This window comes from Lissotriton helveticus, chromosome 10, assembly GCF_964261635.1.
Source record: "Lissotriton helveticus chromosome 10, aLisHel1.1, whole genome shotgun sequence".
Taxonomy (NCBI): Eukaryota; Metazoa; Chordata; class Amphibia; order Caudata; family Salamandridae; genus Lissotriton; species Lissotriton helveticus.
Genome location: NC_136071.1, coordinates 494,277,112 through 494,297,666, shown reverse-complemented (window position 1 = coordinate 494,297,666; position 20,555 = coordinate 494,277,112). Strand labels below are relative to the sequence as shown.

At 44.2% G+C, this 20,555-nt stretch overlaps 1 protein-coding gene across 1 annotated transcript in view; it reads right to left on the bottom strand.

The window, feature by feature from the left end:
• Window positions 1–20,555, bottom strand: part of LOC144785349 (lipopolysaccharide-induced tumor necrosis factor-alpha factor homolog) — a 282,851-nt gene that overhangs the window by 102,727 nt on the left and 159,569 nt on the right. Inside the window, exon 4 of the mRNA XM_078664306.1 lies at window positions 14,065–14,281. Coding sequence (XP_078520432.1) covers window positions 14,065–14,281 — 217 coding nt within the window. The remainder of the gene's footprint in view (window positions 1–14,064; window positions 14,282–20,555) is intronic.

The following is a 20,555-nucleotide window of genomic DNA, read 5'->3' as shown; positions in this document are numbered from 1 at the left end:
CTTTTACTATACCGATCCGCCAAACCAAAGCTTTCTAAACTCTTCCCTCTGACTCTTCCCCTCCACAATCCCTTTTTACTCCTCCAAAATAAATAAATAAATCCTTCACTCTTCTATCCCTCCACTATCCTTTTCAATCAAAATACCAGACTAACATGTTCACTTCTAAAATTTCATATTAATATTTAATATTTAATGACGAATGTCTTAATTGTCCTCAATGTGATGTATTTTTCCCTTTAATCATTCCTCTTTTAAAATATTCTATGTATTCTGATGTATTCAGTTTTTATCTGTTACTGTATTTATCAATCTTTATATCCTGCAAAGTGTTATAGAATTTGCTACATTATCATATTCTTTCTGTACTGTATTTATGAAATGCTAATATAAAATTTCAACCCCCCAAAAACATACCAGACTAACATGCTAACTTCTCAAATTTCACATTCCACTAAACTAATTCACCACTAATAATTTATGGGTTCCAGAGTAGTGTGCTGCTCACCACAGAAAGTGCTTCAACATACCATCAAGCGCTATATAAATACAAACCTCTTTCCCTCTTCTATCTCACAGTCTACCCTTCTCTATCCAAATAACTGAATAACATATCCACCACTCAAATTACTTGATATTTCACTATACTAATTTTCAACACTAATCGTTTATGGGTTCCGGAGTAGCGTGCTCCTCACCAGAAAAGCGCTTCAACACCCATCAGGGGTAACAGGTGCTATATGAATGCAAACTTTTCTTCCCTTTCTATCCCTCCGCTATCCTTGTCACTGTAAATAACTGACTAATATACACCACTCAAATTATTTTCATATTTCACCATACTAATTCATCACTAATTCTTTATGGTTGGTTGGTTGGTTGATATGCTTTATTTCGATACATAAATATCTTAAAAGCAGTACATACATTAATAAAGAATACGTTATCAAGGCCAACAATAAAATACATTTGTAATTTAAAAAGGATAAAACAATCGGACAGTTACAATAAATAGGTAAAAAAGAATTAAATTGAAATGGAGAGCCTTTTTGAACGAATTAACCATGACCATTTTAAAAATTTTGAAACACCACAGACAATAGGGGAGGATGTATCAGTCAGTAAGATGCGGAGGGCCACCAAGTGCTGGCGTGTACCTAAAAGTCTACACAATGGTATGAGCCAGTGCCTCCTTGGGGCACAATAGTCCGGGCATTCAAAAAGAATGTGTGCCACCGTCTCCACCCGTGTCAAACACAAAGCGCAGAAGGGCGAGGACTGGGAAGATGATTTCCACCTGGACACCAGGTTGCCTAGAGGTAAAATGCCCACTCTGAACTTAAAGTCGAGAGCCCTGTCCATTGGAATAGAGATGAGGTCCAGATAAGGCTCATATGCCACCACATCTTTGATTTTTAAGAATGCTGCGGTCGAATTGCAGTGTCGTGGGTTGCCAATGAGTTTAGAAGATACCCAGTCCCAATATAGTTTCTTCAGGGTCGCCTTGGGAGGAGCGGATCGAGTAGCCCAAGAAACGTCCAGACCCAGCTCCCCCAGGAGACTCTTGACATCCCTCAGCCATTTTATTCGGTGCCATCGCTCCATTGCAATCACCTCAGACAAACCTGCTGCATATGAGGCTAGCTCAGGGACCCTCCACAAGCGGCCCACAAGAGCAAGGGCCGGAGTCGCGCCTGGTCCGCAATTGGTCTGCAGCCCAAGTCGAGAAGCACCGGAACGGTGGGTGTGCTCAATGGAAGAGCCATAAGTTCTTTCAGGAATTTACTTTCCACTTTAGCTAATACCTCAAGGTTAATGGTGCCCCACAACTCCGCCCCATACAGGGCGGCAGTAACCCCTCTAGCTTTGTAAATGTCTATAACCGGGGAAATGCAATGTTTAGAAGATGAGCGATGTTCCCTGAGTAGGGCGCCAGCCACCCTTTTGTGGCTGAGCAGCATCTTGCGAATGTGAGGGGTCCAACTCATGGAATTGCTAAGGCGGATCCCCAAATAATCAAACTCACAGACCCTCTCCAGGGGGACAGTATTCAAAACCGGGGGGCGCCCTAGTTTTTTGGGAGGATTCATGGTCAGGTATTTGGTCATTTCTACATTGATCGTCAAGCCCCTGAGAAAGCAGAACTCCTGGAAACGGTTGAGGAGCTTTTGGAGACCCTGGGGTGTCTTTGCGATGAGAAGGGTATCGTCGGCAAAGAGCAGGGTGGGGATCCGAATGCCCGCCAGGGACGGAGCATCTGCTGGTTCTTTAAGCAGGTACTCTACCACACCATTCACATACAAAGAGAATAGTGTGGGAGCTAACACACATCCCTGACGGACACCCCTGCACACCGGAATCCTATTGGTTTTCTCCCCATTCGTACCCCACCGCACCTGTGCATAGTTGTCTGTATGAAGTTTAATCAAGAGCGACAGGATATAGGGGGGCAGCCCCAGCCCCTGCAGAACCCTCCATAGCTCCTCCCTAGGTACTAGGTCAAAGGCAGTCTTCAGGTCAATGAAGGCCAAGTAAAGACTGCCCTTGCCCAGCACCACCACCTTCCAATACAGGAGCATCAGCCTAAAGGCCTGTTCAATCGTCCCAGTACCTGAACGGAATCCCGCCTGAAAGTCAGACAGTATCTTATTGTCATCAGCCCATTGAAGGACCCTCCCCAAAATCACCTTCCCAACCACCTTGTGGGAAGAGTCGATGAGACTAATGGGCCTGTAATTAGCGGGGTTGTCCCGACACCCCTTTTTGAATATCGGGACAACCTCTGCCCCCTTCCAGGAATCAGGTACTAGTGCGCCCCCCACGATTGCATTTAGTACGGTAGCGACCAGATGCCCCCATTCCTTGGGATCGGCTCGTAGCAAGTCACCTGGTATCCCATCCAGCCCAGCTGCTTTTAATGGAACCAGGGACTTAATTACGGCCTCCACCTCCCTCGCGGTAAAGCCATCTATGACACTAACATTTGCATCATCCCCCAAGGAAAAAGACTCACTAAGGTCCCCTTCGGTTCGAGAGTACAGGGCCTCAAAGTGGTTGTACCAGATCTGAGCGGGGATATTGCACGTGACCAGCGATACGTCTGGCCTATTCCTAGTTCTAACCAAACTCCAGAAACCCCTTGCATCCTTTCCCTTACTTGCTACCAAAAGGTATTCCCAAAACTTCTCCTCCCACTCCTTTTTCGCCGCCCTTAAGGTGAGGGAGTAGTCCTTCCTTGCTGTCCTAATTGCTAGTTGGGACTTAGATTTGACTGCCCCTATCAAAGCTTTTTTCATGTCCTGCATTTTGTCGTAAACCATCCCTGTCTATTCATGGGTTTAGCCCTGTTAGTCGCACCAGAGAAACTGCTAGGGGAAATGAAGAGATTACTTAGGGCCCTAATTAGATCACAAAAAATCTGCGTGGCCTCCTCAGGCGCATGAGTCAGTGAGCCTAGATTGCTCTGGGCTGCAGCCAGCAATGCCCCTATGGCTGCAACTTTCTCAACAGATAAGACAAGCTTGGCCCACTTCAATCGTCTCCCACAATTAGATACACTGACCATCTGGAAGTTGGATGCCGACGGTGGTTGTGACCCAGCCTTGCCCTTGAGCCACTCAGGAGATAAGACTAGAGAGAGAAGATTGTGGTCACTCTCAATGGTCTGAATAATCTCCATGTCACTCAGGGTGCTCCATAAGCATACGTCCAGAAGAATGTAATCTATTCTAGACGTATGATTGGGCCTATTATAAGTGTGTGCACCAATTAAGTCGGATTTGGACCTCCCGTTAACCGCCCTCAGATCAAATTCCATATTAAGTGCATTGATCTGCAACGCCACTTGTGACCACCTTTTAATGGGGGGGAGAGCCAAGGCCGGAATCCCCTTTCTCGAATCCTCCTCTACTATGCCTAGCATATCATCAAGGCCTAGGGGCTCGAACGTACAATTTAGGTCACCCGCCACCAAAATACACGATTTTTTTGACCGCTGCCTAAGGAGATCTTCCAAAAGAGCAATGGTGGGCGATTGTACGCCTCCCCTAGTACCTCTAGCATAGATATTGAAGATGTCTAGGAGCAGGCACCCCCGAGAATCCTTTAGCGTGATATTGAGGAGATCAGGTGAATTTGTGGGGTGCTCCTCCACCCTGCAGTCTAGGGAGACAGCAACCCAAATGAGGAGACCACCCGAAGGGCGTCCCCTCCCTGACAAAGGGGGGACAGCTGGAACAAAGTGGGATGAATATCCCACCTTGTGACAGGGCTCCCTACCCCACGTCTGCTGGAATATACAGATGGAATAACCCTCAACAAGAGCGTTCCAGTCAGGCAAACCCAACTTCCTATTGATTCCTGCGATGTTCCAGCTGAAAATCCTAAGTACTGGATCCGCCACAGCTGGAACACCATCAGAGTCGAGTCCTCCTCCACCCTCAAACAGGTCCTGAGTCGTTAGACTGCCAACCCCACCTTGCCTCCCTGGGAGCTGATTACTCTCCTGTGTAGGAGTGGGGACTACTGTACTAAGGGGGAGTGTGCCGTGATCAATGGCCAGCCCACTCTGCTCTATGACATCACCTGAGTTGCAGACCCCGAGGATCTCCCCAACGATAACGTCGGTTCAATATCCCGGTGGTCTCCAACCAGGCGAAGGCCAGACTGCCTGAGGGTAAAACTGTGGATTTGCAGAAAACTCAGAATAGGCAGAGCTATTGCTCCAAACCATGCCGAGTTCTCGGCCAATCGGGGTAGTGGCTGATCTTGGGTAAAAAAAGGTTAGGTCCACTATACCTATTCCCGGCCCCCCGGAATTCGGTTTATAATTGCAAATGGTTTGTGCTACTCTGCTATCCCTAAAATTAACCACCACGCAGTCTCCTTCCAAATGCTTGTGACCATAACCCACCCATCCCACCCTTCTAACTCTTAGAATTGTTCCATCAAGGCCCCTAGGAAGGAATCTGTTAGACTCTAGCCAGTACAGTTTTTTATTTTTTAAAGCTTGAGGGGATTCATTTTGATCAGCCTTCAGGGTGGGTACATTTGTGAGGACGGCTACATACGGATGACAATCAGGGGGCAAGTTCACAGGTGGGGATGTTGGAGCAGCTTTGGGTGATAAAACTTTTGGGACAGCTTTTGGTAATAGTGTTTGTGGATGGGTAAGAGCAGGATAATTACTCGTGGTTTTGGCTGAACAAGCCTGACTAATTACTTTACCTTTGCCCGTCCCCTTTGGTGTTCTCTTGGGTTTAACAGGACCACTCCCTCCCGGCAACTCAACCCGGTCCGGCTTCGCACCCGGGGCTTTGGGGGGCTTGGGGATACTTGGAAGGACTTGCGCTTTTTGACCAATGCTCCCAGAAGTAGCCACAGGGGGCACTAAGGGAACATTATCAGTCAACTGTGGAATTACCAAAATAGCCGCAGTGGATACGTCTGGCAAAGCCTGCTGGGGTTCCGTATTTTTCCTATTTTCTGTGGGCCCTCCTTGTCCCTCTTCCCTTAGTCTAGAGTGCAGTTTAATGAGTGCTTTCAACGAGAAAAAGCTATCTAGGGTTGATTGTTCAAACCTATCTAGCCTATCACCCAGCCCTATTACTCTGTCAGCAATCGGGGACAACAGTGTTTTTAACAACTCTTCAATTTGTGCAATAGTAACAGGGACACAAAAAGCTGGTGGCTGATGGCTACGGAAGGGAACTGCACCTACTTTTTCTAAGATAAGACCACTCCCCTCGGTAGAAGAAGAGGAATTTATCGTACCCAGGCCCTCGCCCGTTTTGGTACCTATGCCCTTGATCCCCTGTTTCCTTGGTTTCTTAAACAGTTTCAGGGAACTTCCTTTGCGCGGGCTAGCAATCCTTTTCCTTTTAGTAATTAATGGGATCTTAGGAGCCGATAGCGGAGTGCCCAGTGTCTTGGGGTTTTCCACTATGGGAAGGGGGATAGGCAGGGCCTGCTATGGATACAAGAGATGCAATAGGAGACAAGCCCGTATTACCACCATCCTCAGAAGTAGGTATAGATGATGCAGCCAGGCTCTCCAATCTATCAATACTAGCCCTCAGAGATGCAACCCACGGTTCGTCAAGCACATGAGGTGTGGCTAAAAGGGGAGCAGGGTTACATACAGGTGACACTGCCTGAGCTAAGAGGCCCAGGGATGATCTTTTAGACGCGGGATGTTCCTGCGAAAGGCGCCGCTCCGTCATTACAATCTCCTTCTCTATTACGGCTGCAACCCGTGTGATAAATTGGTCCATAGTACCAATGACACTACTAGGTCCCACCTCGCCCCCTCCCCTCAAGATCTTCCCCGAGCGGGTAGACATTAGCACAGACTGCAGAGAAAGAGCGAATACCCTTACTAGTGTTAGTTTGTCCACCGGGCCTGGAGTATCAGATATCAATGTCAGAGTGATGGCCGAGCCCAGCCTTAGACAGCCCCTGACTGCCACAGACTGCCCGCCCTTTGCCCGGGCTTCGCCCAGCGCGGCCCGCGCGATCCCGCGATGCGGGAGATGAGGCAGTGATTTAAGCGCCTCCTGGCGCGATTAATCCGGGTGCGGCTTCCGGCCGCAAAGGCTGCTGGTCATGGTAGTTCCCCCGGTCCCTCCTCTGCACTGCGGCCGCACGGAGATGGAGTTTGAGAGTGGCAGCGGGAGACAGGAGGCGGGCTGTCACGGCGGGACAAGCAGCGGGTCCGTGAAAGTTCTCAAATGCGGCCGCACAAGGGCACCAACAGTCAGGTCAGTTTTGGCGAGATTCTTTATAGGTTTCCGGAGTAGCATGCTACTTGCCAAAAAAAGCGCTTGAACACCCTAACAGGGGTAACAAGCGCTATATAAATACAAACCTTTTTTCCTCTTCTATCCTTCTGCTATCCTTCCGAATCCAAATAACTGACTAACCTTACCACCACTTAAATTACTTTCATATTTCACTGTACTAATTCAACACTAATTCCTTTATGGGTCCTGAAGTAGCGTGCTACTCGCGAAAAAGCGCTTCAATGCCTCGTCAGGGGTAGTAAGCGCTATATAAATGCAATTACAATACAATACAATACAATACACACATACACTCACCCATAGCGTCCCTCACACATGCACTCACTAACCCATATAGCCATTGACTCACCCACTCACTCATACATACAGGCGGTCACACACCCCCTCACTCACCGACACAGACACTCAGGCACCCATACAGGTACTCAGACAACCAATCACACACCCATACAGCCACTCATGTACCAACTGACAGACTGATACAGACATTCACACAACCAGCCACTCACCCATACATTCACTGAGACAACCAATCACTCACTTAAACAGTCAATCATGCACATACTGATTAATCCATACAGGCACTCATACACCCACTGATTCACTAATAAACCTCGGTACATATATTTAACACTCATAAACTTTTTAAAAACACTCACAGTCACTGAATAATGTCATCAGTAACTTCATTTGAGATGTCATTAGTGATGTCACTGACCATGTCATGAGTGATGTAATAAGTGAGGTCATAAGCAGTGCATTGAGGGGGTGCGAGTTAGCTCAGCTAAATATAACTGCTGAATTTCACTGGTTTTGTACAAGTGAAATCTGAGCCTACCTATAACTTCCTGTAACCTTTGTTTTTTTGAGGGAATATCCAAGGTTTTTTTAATTCCATTTCCTAGTTATAACGTGCCTGTAACCATTGCTTTTTTTTATTGAATATATATAGCCACATATTTACAAGGCTAAGTAAAAAAACAGGACAGGCCAGATATAGAAGTAAGACTAAAGGATTAATTCTTACTTTAGTCCTAATTTTATGTCCGGCCTGTCCTGGTTTTTGCTTCTCAAATTCTGGTCGCCCTATCATTGGGCAATGCATTGTTTGTCTGAGGATGAACAATAACCTTAATACATGCTAAATCTAAATGAGCATGGGGAACATTGGCATCTCCTGCTGACGGCGGATCATCAGCAGCAAACTGTACAATATGATTTCACCTACATGGGCATAGAGTCAGGAGACCCATTAATCAGAGTAAAAAGAACGAGAAACAGCATGTCACACAGAGAGAAATGTGGGGAGAAAGGGATCACTTGTGGGGGATTCAGGTGGGGCATGTGTCACCTACTACATATCTAACAAGAAGTCTGCGATACATTGAACTATATGGCCACAGACAGGTAGTTGGTGGTTATTTATATGCCCCTGCTTTCACAGCTCACCGGCCACCACTGCTGCACAATCTCTTAATCGTGCATAACATTGCAGAGACCCTTGTTCAAGGCTAAGCTTGTCACTCTTCACAGTTGTGCCATAACTGAATTGCAGCGCTTGTGGCAAAGCAATACCCATTTGCATAGTGAACATCCAATCTACGCCTTTTCACTTCTTTCAGTTAATATTAATAATAAAAATATGTTACAACCTGAAACTGAATATTTGACCTACACACATAATTACCAAAAAAACACTGACACAATCATACCCAAATAAAACCGATTCCTAAATCTGAACTAAAGAAAATGACAACTGAAAAGACCTTTGCAGGACAACTGGAGAATACTCAGAGCTCAGCAAAGTGTTTTAGGGGCACACGCATCATTGTTTTTTGCGGTCGCAAAGGGGTAGATTTGCTGAATCTGCCCCTTTGCCACCACAATTTTTGCATTTGGGATGCATTATCCCAAATTCAAAAATCGCTATTTAAGTAACCGCAAAATTTGCGATTACTTAAATTGAGATTGCATTTAGGAAATCGCAAATTGCAATTCCCTAAATGCAATTCAAGAACAACAAAAAATAGCTATTCGCTTTTCTGAAACGCAAGTTACCATGAACTTAAAGTTGATGGAAAGTTGCGAACAATTTGAAAAATTCAAGGTTCTATTTTGCACATACACATGCCCTTGGGGCATGTGTGTGTGCAACATGCTTTTTATTTGCACTTTCAGGGTGTCATTTTGGCAGCCTTGCACCCTTGAAATTGCATGTGCAATTTGCGAGTATCTATTTGGTACTCGCAAATTGTGTATGCAATTCCAATTGATTCCTATGGGCCTCTTAGCCCATAGGAATGAATGGGAAGCCATTGCTAATTTGCAATTCGTAATTTGCAAGCCGCAAATAAGGAATGTGTAGGAATCTCAAATTTTTTTGCGATTCCTACCTGCATAAGGAATTGTTATTCCTAAATTGCGATTTCTTGAAAAATCGCAATTTAGGAATCACAATTCTTAAGTTTGATTGATGCATGTGGCCCTTAGTGAATATTTCATGGTTGAAGTACAGGATTATTCCCTGAGCCCCCCCCCCCCGCCCTGCAGAAGAATGGCTTTTTGAGCTAATTTATTTTTACAATTGTGCTCTATAGTGGACTTTGAAGCTGTTCTTTTCAATTTTTCTAATTTATGGGTGAAACTTTTCCCAAATTCTAGAGGAGTGACCAGGCTCATCAGGATTAGGAGTAAAGGAGTAACCCTGGGGGCCCAGCCAGTTTGTCGTGTAGACTTCAGCTTCTAGAAGTAGCTGAAATTTCCAGGCGAAAATGCAGCCTGAGGAATCGGATGGAGTAAAACTAGTTTTTCCAGTAATTTCCCCCACTTCTTAGTATAACTTCAGGGTCCAACTGGTAGTGTACGATTTTTTTCACACACCAGAGTTACCATACTCGCCAATAACGGTATATCTGGGGTTGAGATTTCCAATTCCATTAGCATGACATTTAAAATGAGTGCCTCACTGTGCACAACACTTGCTACCTTTCACAGTATCACCTGTGTGTGGTATAAGTATGGTATTCTAGTGAGGGGTAGGTAGAATGTGGTGATGGAACCGGCATTGTGTGATGTGGGTAGATTCTATGTGTGACGGTTGTAACTGTTTGATGTAAGGTATCGCCTGTTGCTGGTGCCGCTCCATTTGCTGATACTCAATTAGCATTAAAGAAGTATTTGTACTTACTGGTGTGGACCTACCTCCTTTCAACAACGGTGACTAGGAGGGTCTGGAGCTGCACCGGCGGTCAGTGGATGTTGGGCCAGTGGTGTGTTGTTAGCGACGTAGTGGAACTACTGTTCATCGTTTTGATCTGTACCAAGTCGATGGAAGTGTGCATCGGATGGTGATTCTGCTGGCTCAGTGACTGGAGGTGCAGCCTTGTACCAGAAAAACTGGCAGGTCTGCAGGCTGTGGTGTGATGGAGTCTTTTGGATGGTCCAAGTGGTATTGCTGATACCGATCCTGGTTGCTGGGCCAGTGGTTCCATGACGTCAAGGTGTGCCATATTGGAAGGAGCTTGAAGTTACCCTTCCAATGCTGGTGGTGACGTCAGACCAGTAGGTCAGCACGCTGTGTGTTGGCCATATTCCGGCAATTATTTGGCCATATTGGAAGCAACTTGGAGTTACCTTTCCAGTGCTGGTGGTGACGTCAGACCGGTATGTCAGCATGCTGCATGTCCACCATATTAGAAGTATTTTGGAGTGCACTTCTAGTGTTGTGGTGACGATGGATCATCATTAGCAAGCTGCGTGTCAGTCATATTGGAGGTGATTGATTTATCCTTGCGGCATTGGAGTTATTGCTAATGGCTCTGATCAATGGATTCGGATGTTTTCAAGCATGTGCGATGCTGTAATGGGGTTGAGGGGCACCAATAGTGTTCTTCTTGCCTCTTCTTTTTAACGGTGATGGGCACACCTTGGGATACTTCCAGGTACTGTATTATTTTTATTTATCAAGGCGGAAGTTAGGACTAGTTCCTTACGATTGGTTGGCACATCATTTTTGAAGCTTGTTGGAGAATATCCAATTGCTATACAGTGATTGGCACACCAGTTTGAGACTGTCAGGAGCTTAGCCTGATTGTGTCTGTGATTGTTAAAAGTGTCATTGTGAAGTGTATTATTGGTATTCCATTGTTCTTCAAATTTTCTGTGACATTTTATGAGTAATTAGTTGAGCAGAGCACTATGGCAAGCATTCAGCCACCACTCTTTTTTTGGGCGGAATTGGGTGAACCTACTATTTCTTGGGACTTATGGACTGATTTGTTTAAAGCTTTTGTAGAAGTATCAGAGGAGGGTACATTTTCAGAGGAAATGCATTTATCCTTACTCAAGCATAGCTTAGGTGCTGTAGGATTAAGAGAGTTTTAAAATGTTCCTCTCATTGACAATGCTGGGGACATACGTGTGTGTCAGTATGCTATTAAACAGATGCAAGAAAGATCTGGCATGAAAATAAATGTAGTCATGGAAAGATTTAAATTGAATTCTAGGGCACAGAGAGAAGATGGAAGTATTGATAATTTTTTATCTGCACTAAAAGGTTTAGCTGTGACATGCAATTTTGATCATATGATGTATGATCTAGCTCTCTGAGACCAAATACATATGAAGACTAAGTCGAAAACAATTCAAGAAAAATTTGGCCTTGTGGGGAAATATCCTTGAAGGCTGCTGTGGATGTAGCTAGGAGTATTGAAGTTTCTGATGAGTGCATTCAAAGAGCAAGAAATGAGGGGGGTCTGAGTAACCATGTGAGTGCTGGTCTAAAAGATGCTGGGGTCAGGAATAAGAGTGGTGAGGTAAAAATGGGTGAACGTTTGGTGAAAAATAAAACAGGCGATGTGTGAATTTTATCTTGTTTTAGATGTGGCTCGAGTAATCATTTAGTCAATTTTAAATGGTGTCCTGCATTAAACAAGCTGTGTACATGCAGGAAAAAATGCCATTTCTGTAGCATGTGTAAGAATATGAGGAAGAAAGTGAATCAAATTCTGGAAGATGTTTTTGGGGATGAAGGGAGTTTAAGTGGGGTAGTATCGAGAGTGCAAGATGAGCAAGCAGATGAAGTTGGCAGAGTCATAAGTTCACCCACTTGTACGGTATGCATTGATGGGGTTGATGTCAGAACCATGCTTGATTCATTTGTGTGGTACACTATCATGGGTAAAAGTATGTTTGAGAAGTTATGGCCAGGTAGGACATTAATGAATTCTGATGTTAATCTGGCAGCTATTCTGGACATAAGATTCCTAAGGAGGGTTTTATGTGGGCGGATGTAGGATTTGGTGGTAGGAAATGTCATGGTAAAGTTTATGTAGCTAAGAAGGGAGCAACTATTTTGGGTAGGCAGAATATTATGTGGATCCCCCTGTGTATGTGGTGCAACAAGAGTACAACAGAAGTTGGATATGCTGGTCTTAAGAGGATGTATTCTGATTTTTTTCTGACCAAGTGTGCAAAATGCTTAATTTCATTCTGATTTTTTCTGACCAAGTGTGCAAAATGCTTCATTTCAAACACAAAATTATTTTGCGGAATGGGATCATTCCCATTAGACAAAAACTTAGAAAAGTGCCAGTGAATTACAGCGAAAAATTTAAAGGTATGTTGCAGGAATTGTGCGCGGAAGGCATAATATAATCGGTGGCAAGTTCTGATTGAACTTCTCAGGTTGTGATTACTCTTAAGGGCAGTGGAGATTTACGTTTATGTGTTGACTTTAGATGTCTAAATGATGCTATATGGGTGAAAACATTTCCATTGCCAAATTTACAGGAATTTACGTCATCAATAGGGGATGCCACTTGGTTTTCAAAAATTGATGTAGCAAGTGCATACCACCAAATTGTATTGGATGATGAATCAAAACATTGTATTTAATTTATCACACCTGAAGGCATGTGCCGGAATTGTAAAATGCCTTTTGGGCTTGAGAGTGCTTCAGCCGTGTTCCAGAGACCGATGACAAGGATTCTTCTAGGGGATACATGGTGCTAAGGTGTTCCAAGAAGACATTATAATTTTTGGTCAAGACAAAAATGCCCAAGATGAATACCTCCATGCAGTATTATTGGATCTCAGGAGGCATGGTTTGACTGCCAGAAATGAGAAGTGCGTATTTGGAAAACAGAAAGTAGAGTATATGGGCCAAGTAATATCTAAGGAGGGTGTTCAACCAAAAATCAGTCATGTGGAAGCGATTATGGCTGCACCAGAACCTCAGAATAAGGAACAGTTGATGTCATTTTTAGGTCTCACGGAATTTTATTCACGTTTCCTGGAGAACTATGGATCTAAGTGCAACGTTTAGGAGCATTACTAAAATAAAATGTGTCATGTATATGGGCGGAGGAACAAGTTAAAGGCTTTAAAGCAGTGAAAAAAGAGATTTATGTAGCTCCATTTTTATGATCATTTGTGAGGGAGGAAGAATGTGTGTTGTCGGTGGATGCTAGTGGGTATGGTATTGAAGCTGTGTTTTCACAAAGGATGAAGAATGAGATGTAGTTTGTGTCGTGTGCTTCTCAGACTTTGACGCCATTTGATTGCAAATACTTGGTGATTAAAAAAGAGTTACTTGAGGCAACTTGGGCAGCTGAACGATTCCAGTTGTATGTGTGAGGAAGGAAATTCAAGATTTGTAAGGATTATAAGCCATTGGTAAGTGTTTTGAAATCCAAAGGGGGAAACACCTTGATGCCAAGATTGGCAAGTTTAGCATCAAAGTTGCAAATGTTTCACTATGAGATTGAGATGTGTGGCATTGCCTGTTGCTGGTGCCACTCCCTTTGCCGATACTCAATTGACATTATAGAAGCATGTATACTTACCAGTGTGGACCTACCTCCTTTCAACACTGTGCTGTGCATGGCGTGTACTAGATTTTGTCAGTCACTCTCAGCAAATACGCTCTGCTTGTGGACTTAACTGCCAGTGTTCGATTGTGTGCATATACTGCTGAAGAAAGCTCTATTCCTATGTATATCCTATGCTAAAACATAAATAGGTTAATTCTCTCATATTTCACCTGTTCTGCAGGTTTCAGAAAATATGGCTGTTCTAGTTGTCCCCCACTCGCCTCTTGTATTAGCTCTTGTAAGTGGCAACACAACAGTGTTGAGAATCAGAGTGTTTGACTTGCATTTGAATTTAAGTGGACATATGTACAATAATTTTTGGTGAACTCAACAACTTCAAGCTCTTTCAGTAATGCAAAGTTTTAAACAAACCTCAGTTGAACAGCTCTTACCCTAAAATAGCGAGAATAGCGCATATCATCCAGGCCATACCCCCAGGCACGTGACTGGTGCTGGTTATAATTTGTTGCCGGCAGGCAGGGCATGTGGTTCGCATTGGTGTGGGTCCTGCTTGTCCTATTACCATTGGAGGTGCCGGTGGGGTTCTGGTCTCTTTGTCATTGTTCCCCAAAACTATAGTCTGATTGATAACTGGTGGTTGCATTACAACTGTTTGAGAAGAAAAAAGATGATGTTAGTAGACATCACTGAACAACACTTTGAATGTGCCATTTTAAAAATAAATAGCCCATATTTAGATGGCAGCAATCGGGCTGCTGGCCCAATAGGTCATCAGAACCAACAGCATCAGTTTCTCTGGTGTAAGACCAACCCATCAGACTGCCTGTCAGTGATCTCTAAGCCTTAAAATCAACCATCAACCATCTCTGATGTAATTGCTCTGAAGAGTGAAGTGTCTGCCAAGCCCTTGGAAAACTTGTTTTGTTTCTCCAAAATAAATAACCAAAGCAGGAGTTTGTTCTTGAAAAACATAACATCAATGGCCAGGACTTGAAGGGAGTTTTGTGTTATTTTAATGCCAAAGACTACCATAATTTACATTGCAGTCCCAGGCAGGCAAATGAAGTGATGATTGCTCCACCTTAACAATGGCGGGAAAACCATCTCTATGACCTTGCAGCTCAGTGTTGGGCGGTTTACCATGTCATGGTTTCTGTTGTCAAACTGACTGAATCTCTGCTGACAGAAACCTTGCTGTTGCCCTTCTCTAATTGAGAGAAGGAATCACAAATTTGCCCAGACAGGGGAACCGCCAATTTATGCCCGTTCTCCTGCTCCATTGAACTCAAAATTGTGACCAAGTTATTAGTAGCCATTTCCAAAGCACTCCTGATGGTGCACTACTGTGAAAAGCAGATTCACTTATAGGCACACCAGAAACAACTGTGATAGTGAGAGACTATTGAAATGGTGGATGGCAGAACCAGTTTGGGGATTCCGTGGCACAAAGGGTTTCTCTGTATGACCTGAGTTGATTGAGTCCATGTCCATTGATGTTGCTGAGCTTGTCCTACTTCAGCTGTTGATAACTGAGCACTAAGAACAACCTTTAGCACTTAACTCTTGGGTAGAGAAGCAAACATTCCAAGACTTACTTACCCATGGAGGTAGTGTTAGAGATTCATAACTCAGCAATGTACCCAAAACTACCCCAAAAATGCAGCATTCAGGCAGTTCTATCAGAAATACCATTGCATAAAAGTACATAAAGAAATGAAAAATCTAATGCAAGGATACTTCTAAGGTGCACTGTCAAGGATGTACAAAATATGCGCTACAGAGAACCTCAAAACAGATGCCGCTCTCAGAATGTGAAGCGAGAGGTGTTCTGCAAGTTCAGTGATCTAAGTGTTGGCCTATGTAATGTGCTGTGTTGCTCGGTACCCCCAGTTGAAGTCTATTGCGGTGCTCCTTTTGGGAGGAGCTGAGTTTAACTACAGTATCCAAAATGGAGTACACCAAACTCCCCTCCATACAGTCCTACAGTTTACACAGTTTAGGCACACCTATTTGTGGGTAGTTGTTCTGGGGTACGAGAACAATCGGTCGTCCTGGGCTAAAATTGTGTCAAACAGAACCATTTTCCACTGGTGTCCCAGAGCTTGTCCCAGCTATTGGGACCAAAACTTAACACCAAGTACACCCTTTAGCACTTGACTCACAGTTTATTAAAATTGAGCTGTCCAAGGCTTATTCAGAGTTGGCAGCACAGAGTGCAGAGGCATATTTATGAGCCCACGAAAAGCCACCCCACATGGCTTCTCATGTCCTCGTAGATATGGTGTAAGGTAACGCAGCGCAAGTCGCTGCATTGCCTTAAACTGCATCAGGGAGGCGTGCCATGAGCATTGCGGTGGGTGTTCCGAACTCAACGCCCATGGTATTTGACACATTGCCAATTTGCAACATAGCATAAATCTGGGAATGTGTCAACACTGAGCATCTCTTCATGGGTGCAGTAAGAAGGAGAAATAACTTTATTTCTCCATGTTTTTTCCTCTTTCTGTGTGTGCTGCATTCTGCAGCACACATAGGTAGAGAAAAACATCTCCATTGATTATTTTTGTGCAGGAAGATGCCCCTTCGGGCACAACACAATTGTACCAACAATGCAGACACCCTGGCAGCATGGGGCAAGGGTGCCTGTGTTGGTGTTTGGCTACAAATTGTGCGCTGGAGATGGCTGAAAGGACAGGAATGCACTGTATTTTGTAAATACAGGTCATTCCTGCCCTTTTGAATTGTCGTAGTGCAGCACAACAAGAAGTCTTGCAGGAGTGCCCTGCGGCAATTTCTTGTAAATGAGGCCCTAAGTGTTTCACTCAAAACAGTCACAACATAATACTGTAAATATGATTTAATCAACAGCAGAAAATTAGAAGTAATACCCTTCAGCCAATATGGGGAAGACAAACTATAGTGCTCTGATAGTGGGCTAGTTATTATTATTATTATTATTAATTAAACTTATAGGGCACATCAGCTACCCAAAAAGAGTTTCCCGGCGCCAGGCAGACCACGGAATGTAAAACTGCTTAATTTATTGGTATTGAAGCAGTACCTAAGCTTTTTGGCAGGGCTGCACAACTCTAACCACATGGTACAGTTAGCAAGAGAAGCAATAACTTGTCCCAGTCTTGCCGCTTGGTATTTGGGCAACGTGTACGATGGCACGAGGTAAGCTGAAGCAGAGGCTGCACCAGTCAAGGAGACTTTGGTGATGTTGTGCATGAACCTCCATGGCTTAGGGTTTTTCCTCAGGAACACAAAACAGCCACCCAGCAAGCTAGGTGCAAGCTTCTTCTTATCCCAGTGTGAGTCTCTGGTACACTTGTTTTTTTGTGAATTTTGCATAACGTGTTTTTGTGTAATTACACAACATTTCTGAAAAGTTAGGTAAAATTATGCATAATTACCCAAAATGCAAATCTGGAATTTAGCACTATATTTTAGCTCAAAATACTTCCACTTGTCCATTCTGGACACAATGACACATTTCACATTTAAAAAAATCACCAAGTACATGAGTGCCAAGAACAACAACCACTCGGGATCTGATTGTTTACTAGGTTCCCACGTCCCTGTGCTATAATTTGGCCACAACACTTCAGTACTCGTCATATATGTGGCTACACAGTTTCAGTCACATTAAAAGCCACTTTAGGATCCTTGGGCCTCAACCTCCCAGCCAGCGCTGGCAGGGGCAACGGGTGGAATAAGGTGCAGTGGGCTCCTGACACAAGCCCTGGCACTGTTTTACAAATCAAGCAGTGTCTTTATCAGAATGTGCTAGTGGGAATGTGGGGTGGAACTGGGAGTCTCGAATCAAGAAAATCCCAAAGGAAGAGTTGAAAAGCAATAGAACCTATCTTGCTGAACTACCTGTTAACCTGTGGGTGGTAATTCTTCTGGAGTACATTGGGCCAGGAAAGGGTAGTGGAAAACTATAGTTTCATTCAATCAATCAAGAATTTATAAAGTGTAGCAAATCACCCGTGAGGGTCTCAGGGCGTTGGTTACAAAGGGGCCTTTTGCCTCCTCTCTGTTGGAAAGGAGGGTCAGCCCAAACTTCTTGAATACCTCCTCCTCCTTGTACTGAATTTGTTTTTGTTGGCTTTAGGACTCTGTGCACCAGTGCTAAAGTGCTAGTGTTCTCTCCTTAAAACATGTAGCAATTGCTTATACCCAATCAGCATATTTAATTTACTTCTCTGTCTCTAGTAAAGTGGCATATGCACAGGGCCTGTGAATTAAATGCTACTAGTAGACCTGGAGTGCTGGTAGTGCGCCATCCTCTAAAGTAGCCCTTTAAACATATCTCAGGCCAGCCTTTGCAGAGCATGTGTGCAGTTTTAAACTGCCATGACGACCTGGCAGGTTAAATCTTGTGCCAGGCTCAAACCTTCCCTTTTAATACATATATGTCACCCCTAGGGTAGGCCCTGGACTTTCCAAGGGCAAGGTGCAGTGCATTTATAGCAGTTGGACATGTCCTGATAGTGAATACTCATGTTTTACTACTGCAAGGCTTATATCTCCCATAGGATAACATTGAGATTACCTTGTAATATTTTATAAGAGTAATTTCTAAATGGGAAGCTATGACTGGTTAAAATGTGGTATCTCTGGGCTGACAATTTAAATTCACAACTTATGGCGACATCGGATTTTAAATTGTAATTCTGATAATGACGCTTTTAGAAAGTTTGCATTGCCTTACTTTAGCCACTTGGTGCCTGGTGCTTGTCTCTAATCACATGTCTGGGGTGGGTGACTGCTGGGCTTTGTGTATTCCTCCTAGGCATCCACACACACTGGGAGCTTAGGTGTGCCCTGATGGGCCATCCTGGCAATTAAAAGGGAGGAGCTGGGCACAGTCTCACTTACACCTGAATAGGCTTTGTCCTGTCTACACACAAAGGGCTGGATAACCCTCCGTAGTGAGTCTAGAGACAGAGCAGGGAGTACAGGGATCTTTGCACTTCACAGACATGTCTTTGAAGTCTACTACACTTCAAAGGCGCAACTAGGTATAAGTACTGGACCTCGGACACCACCACTTTAATATACATCTGGATCTATGTATACTCTGCCAGGAAAATTGATGCTGTGCTGTCGAAGGTCTGCCACTCTGATGGGCTGCACTGTGCTGGACTCATGATTTGCTGTGCTGATCTGGTACCTTCTGGCCTCTTGCCTGGGTGAGAAGGATTAGACCTGCAATTCTCTTGAACCCAGAGCCCAGAACCCAGAGTTACTCTAAGGGCTAGTTGGCAGGTCTCCTGATCAGAAGTCTCAGGGACATAACAGACTTCCAACCACCCTGCGTTTGCACCTAGATTCTGCCATCTGTGACTCTGCCCTGCCAAGTGGTGCCGAGCCAGTGCTGGACCCTTGGAAGTGGGCCTAAGGTGCTCTGCCTGCTGTGGTCCACATCAGAACCAAAGCAACACCACTCCCCTCAGCTTCTCGGAACCTCTGCCGGACAACGTGAAGCCTCATAAAGCAGCGCTGCACAGACCGTGCACAAGATTTAGGGTATTGTGTTCACGGGGCCAAAGTGGGTCCCTATTGCCGGACCATGCTCCATCGCAATCAGATAGGTTGGTGCTTTGGGCTTTTATACGCTATTTTCACATAAAATCTTTAAAACTGCATATCTCAGGATCTACTGATTGGATTTTTGTCACTTTAGCTCTATTTTTCTGACCTAGTTTGAAATCTTTTTGTGTGTTTTGTTTACTGTTTAACTGTTTGAAGTGTTCCACAAATACTTTACGCAGTGCTTCTAAAGTTATGTGTGACTGCTCTGTGCCTAGCTACCAGAGAGGGAGCACAGGTTAATTCAGGGTGTATTTATGCCTTCCCCTGACTAGTACCGTGGTTACTGCTTGACCAGGGCTTATACCCCAGCCAACCAGTGACCCAATTTCTAACACTCTCCATTGCATTTAACTGTCTGACCTACCACATCGTATCCCTGGAATGTCCTGGGAGAGTCCAGCAATCTCTCTCTGTCTGAGTGCAAAGTCTGTCAATCTTCAACCTTCCATCTTTGCTACAACTTTGATGCAACAAATATAAAATAAATTCCTACGTGGCTATTAAGCAGACTCCTCACATATCCTTCACACAAGCAAGCATTCTACAGATATGCCTCACATGAATGGGCGAAATACCCATTTGTTGGGGCTGGCAGACTACTGGGAAATGGTGGGTGAGGCCAATAGGTTAATCACTGGGGCAAGGCCAGGTGTTGCATAAACTATGACTTTGACACAGTTCTAAAAGGTCTGCTTTCCCACCCATTGGTGACACAGATGAACATGGTTCAATGCACCAACGATTAATGTAAAAGAAGGCTTATTGTAGCCACTCAGAACACTAATCAATGTATTATTGAAAGAGAATTATTGCTTTTTGGTTACAAACAATCCCTATGAAGAGATCAAGGGCACTGTGGTTACAGTAACAAACCATTTTCACTGTTCACACTATCAAACACACATTGCACTAAGTGAAGACTGTTAAGTAAAGTATTCATTACTACAGGAGCAACCTGTAGCTCCTTTTCAGTTAAAGCAGCGGTTACATGGAATGCTCTTCCCCTGGTCCTGCGTACCATCCAGGATCCAGGCGTATTTAAGAAAAAACTGAAAACTCATCTATTCATTTGAAGCCCACTGCCGCACCCTGCTGGTCTCGCGCCGGGACACTCATGAGTAGCTGTGCGCGCAATAAATCCATATAACATAACATAACATAACAACTACACAGACTATTATAAAAAAACAGCAAAAAGGCACTTTATAATTAAACAGCATAAAATGAACATTTATAGCATGTTCAAAATGCCATCTAGAACCTAACACCCTAATATCCATCTCTATGCTCTACACTAAGAGAGCGTAGAAGCCAGAGC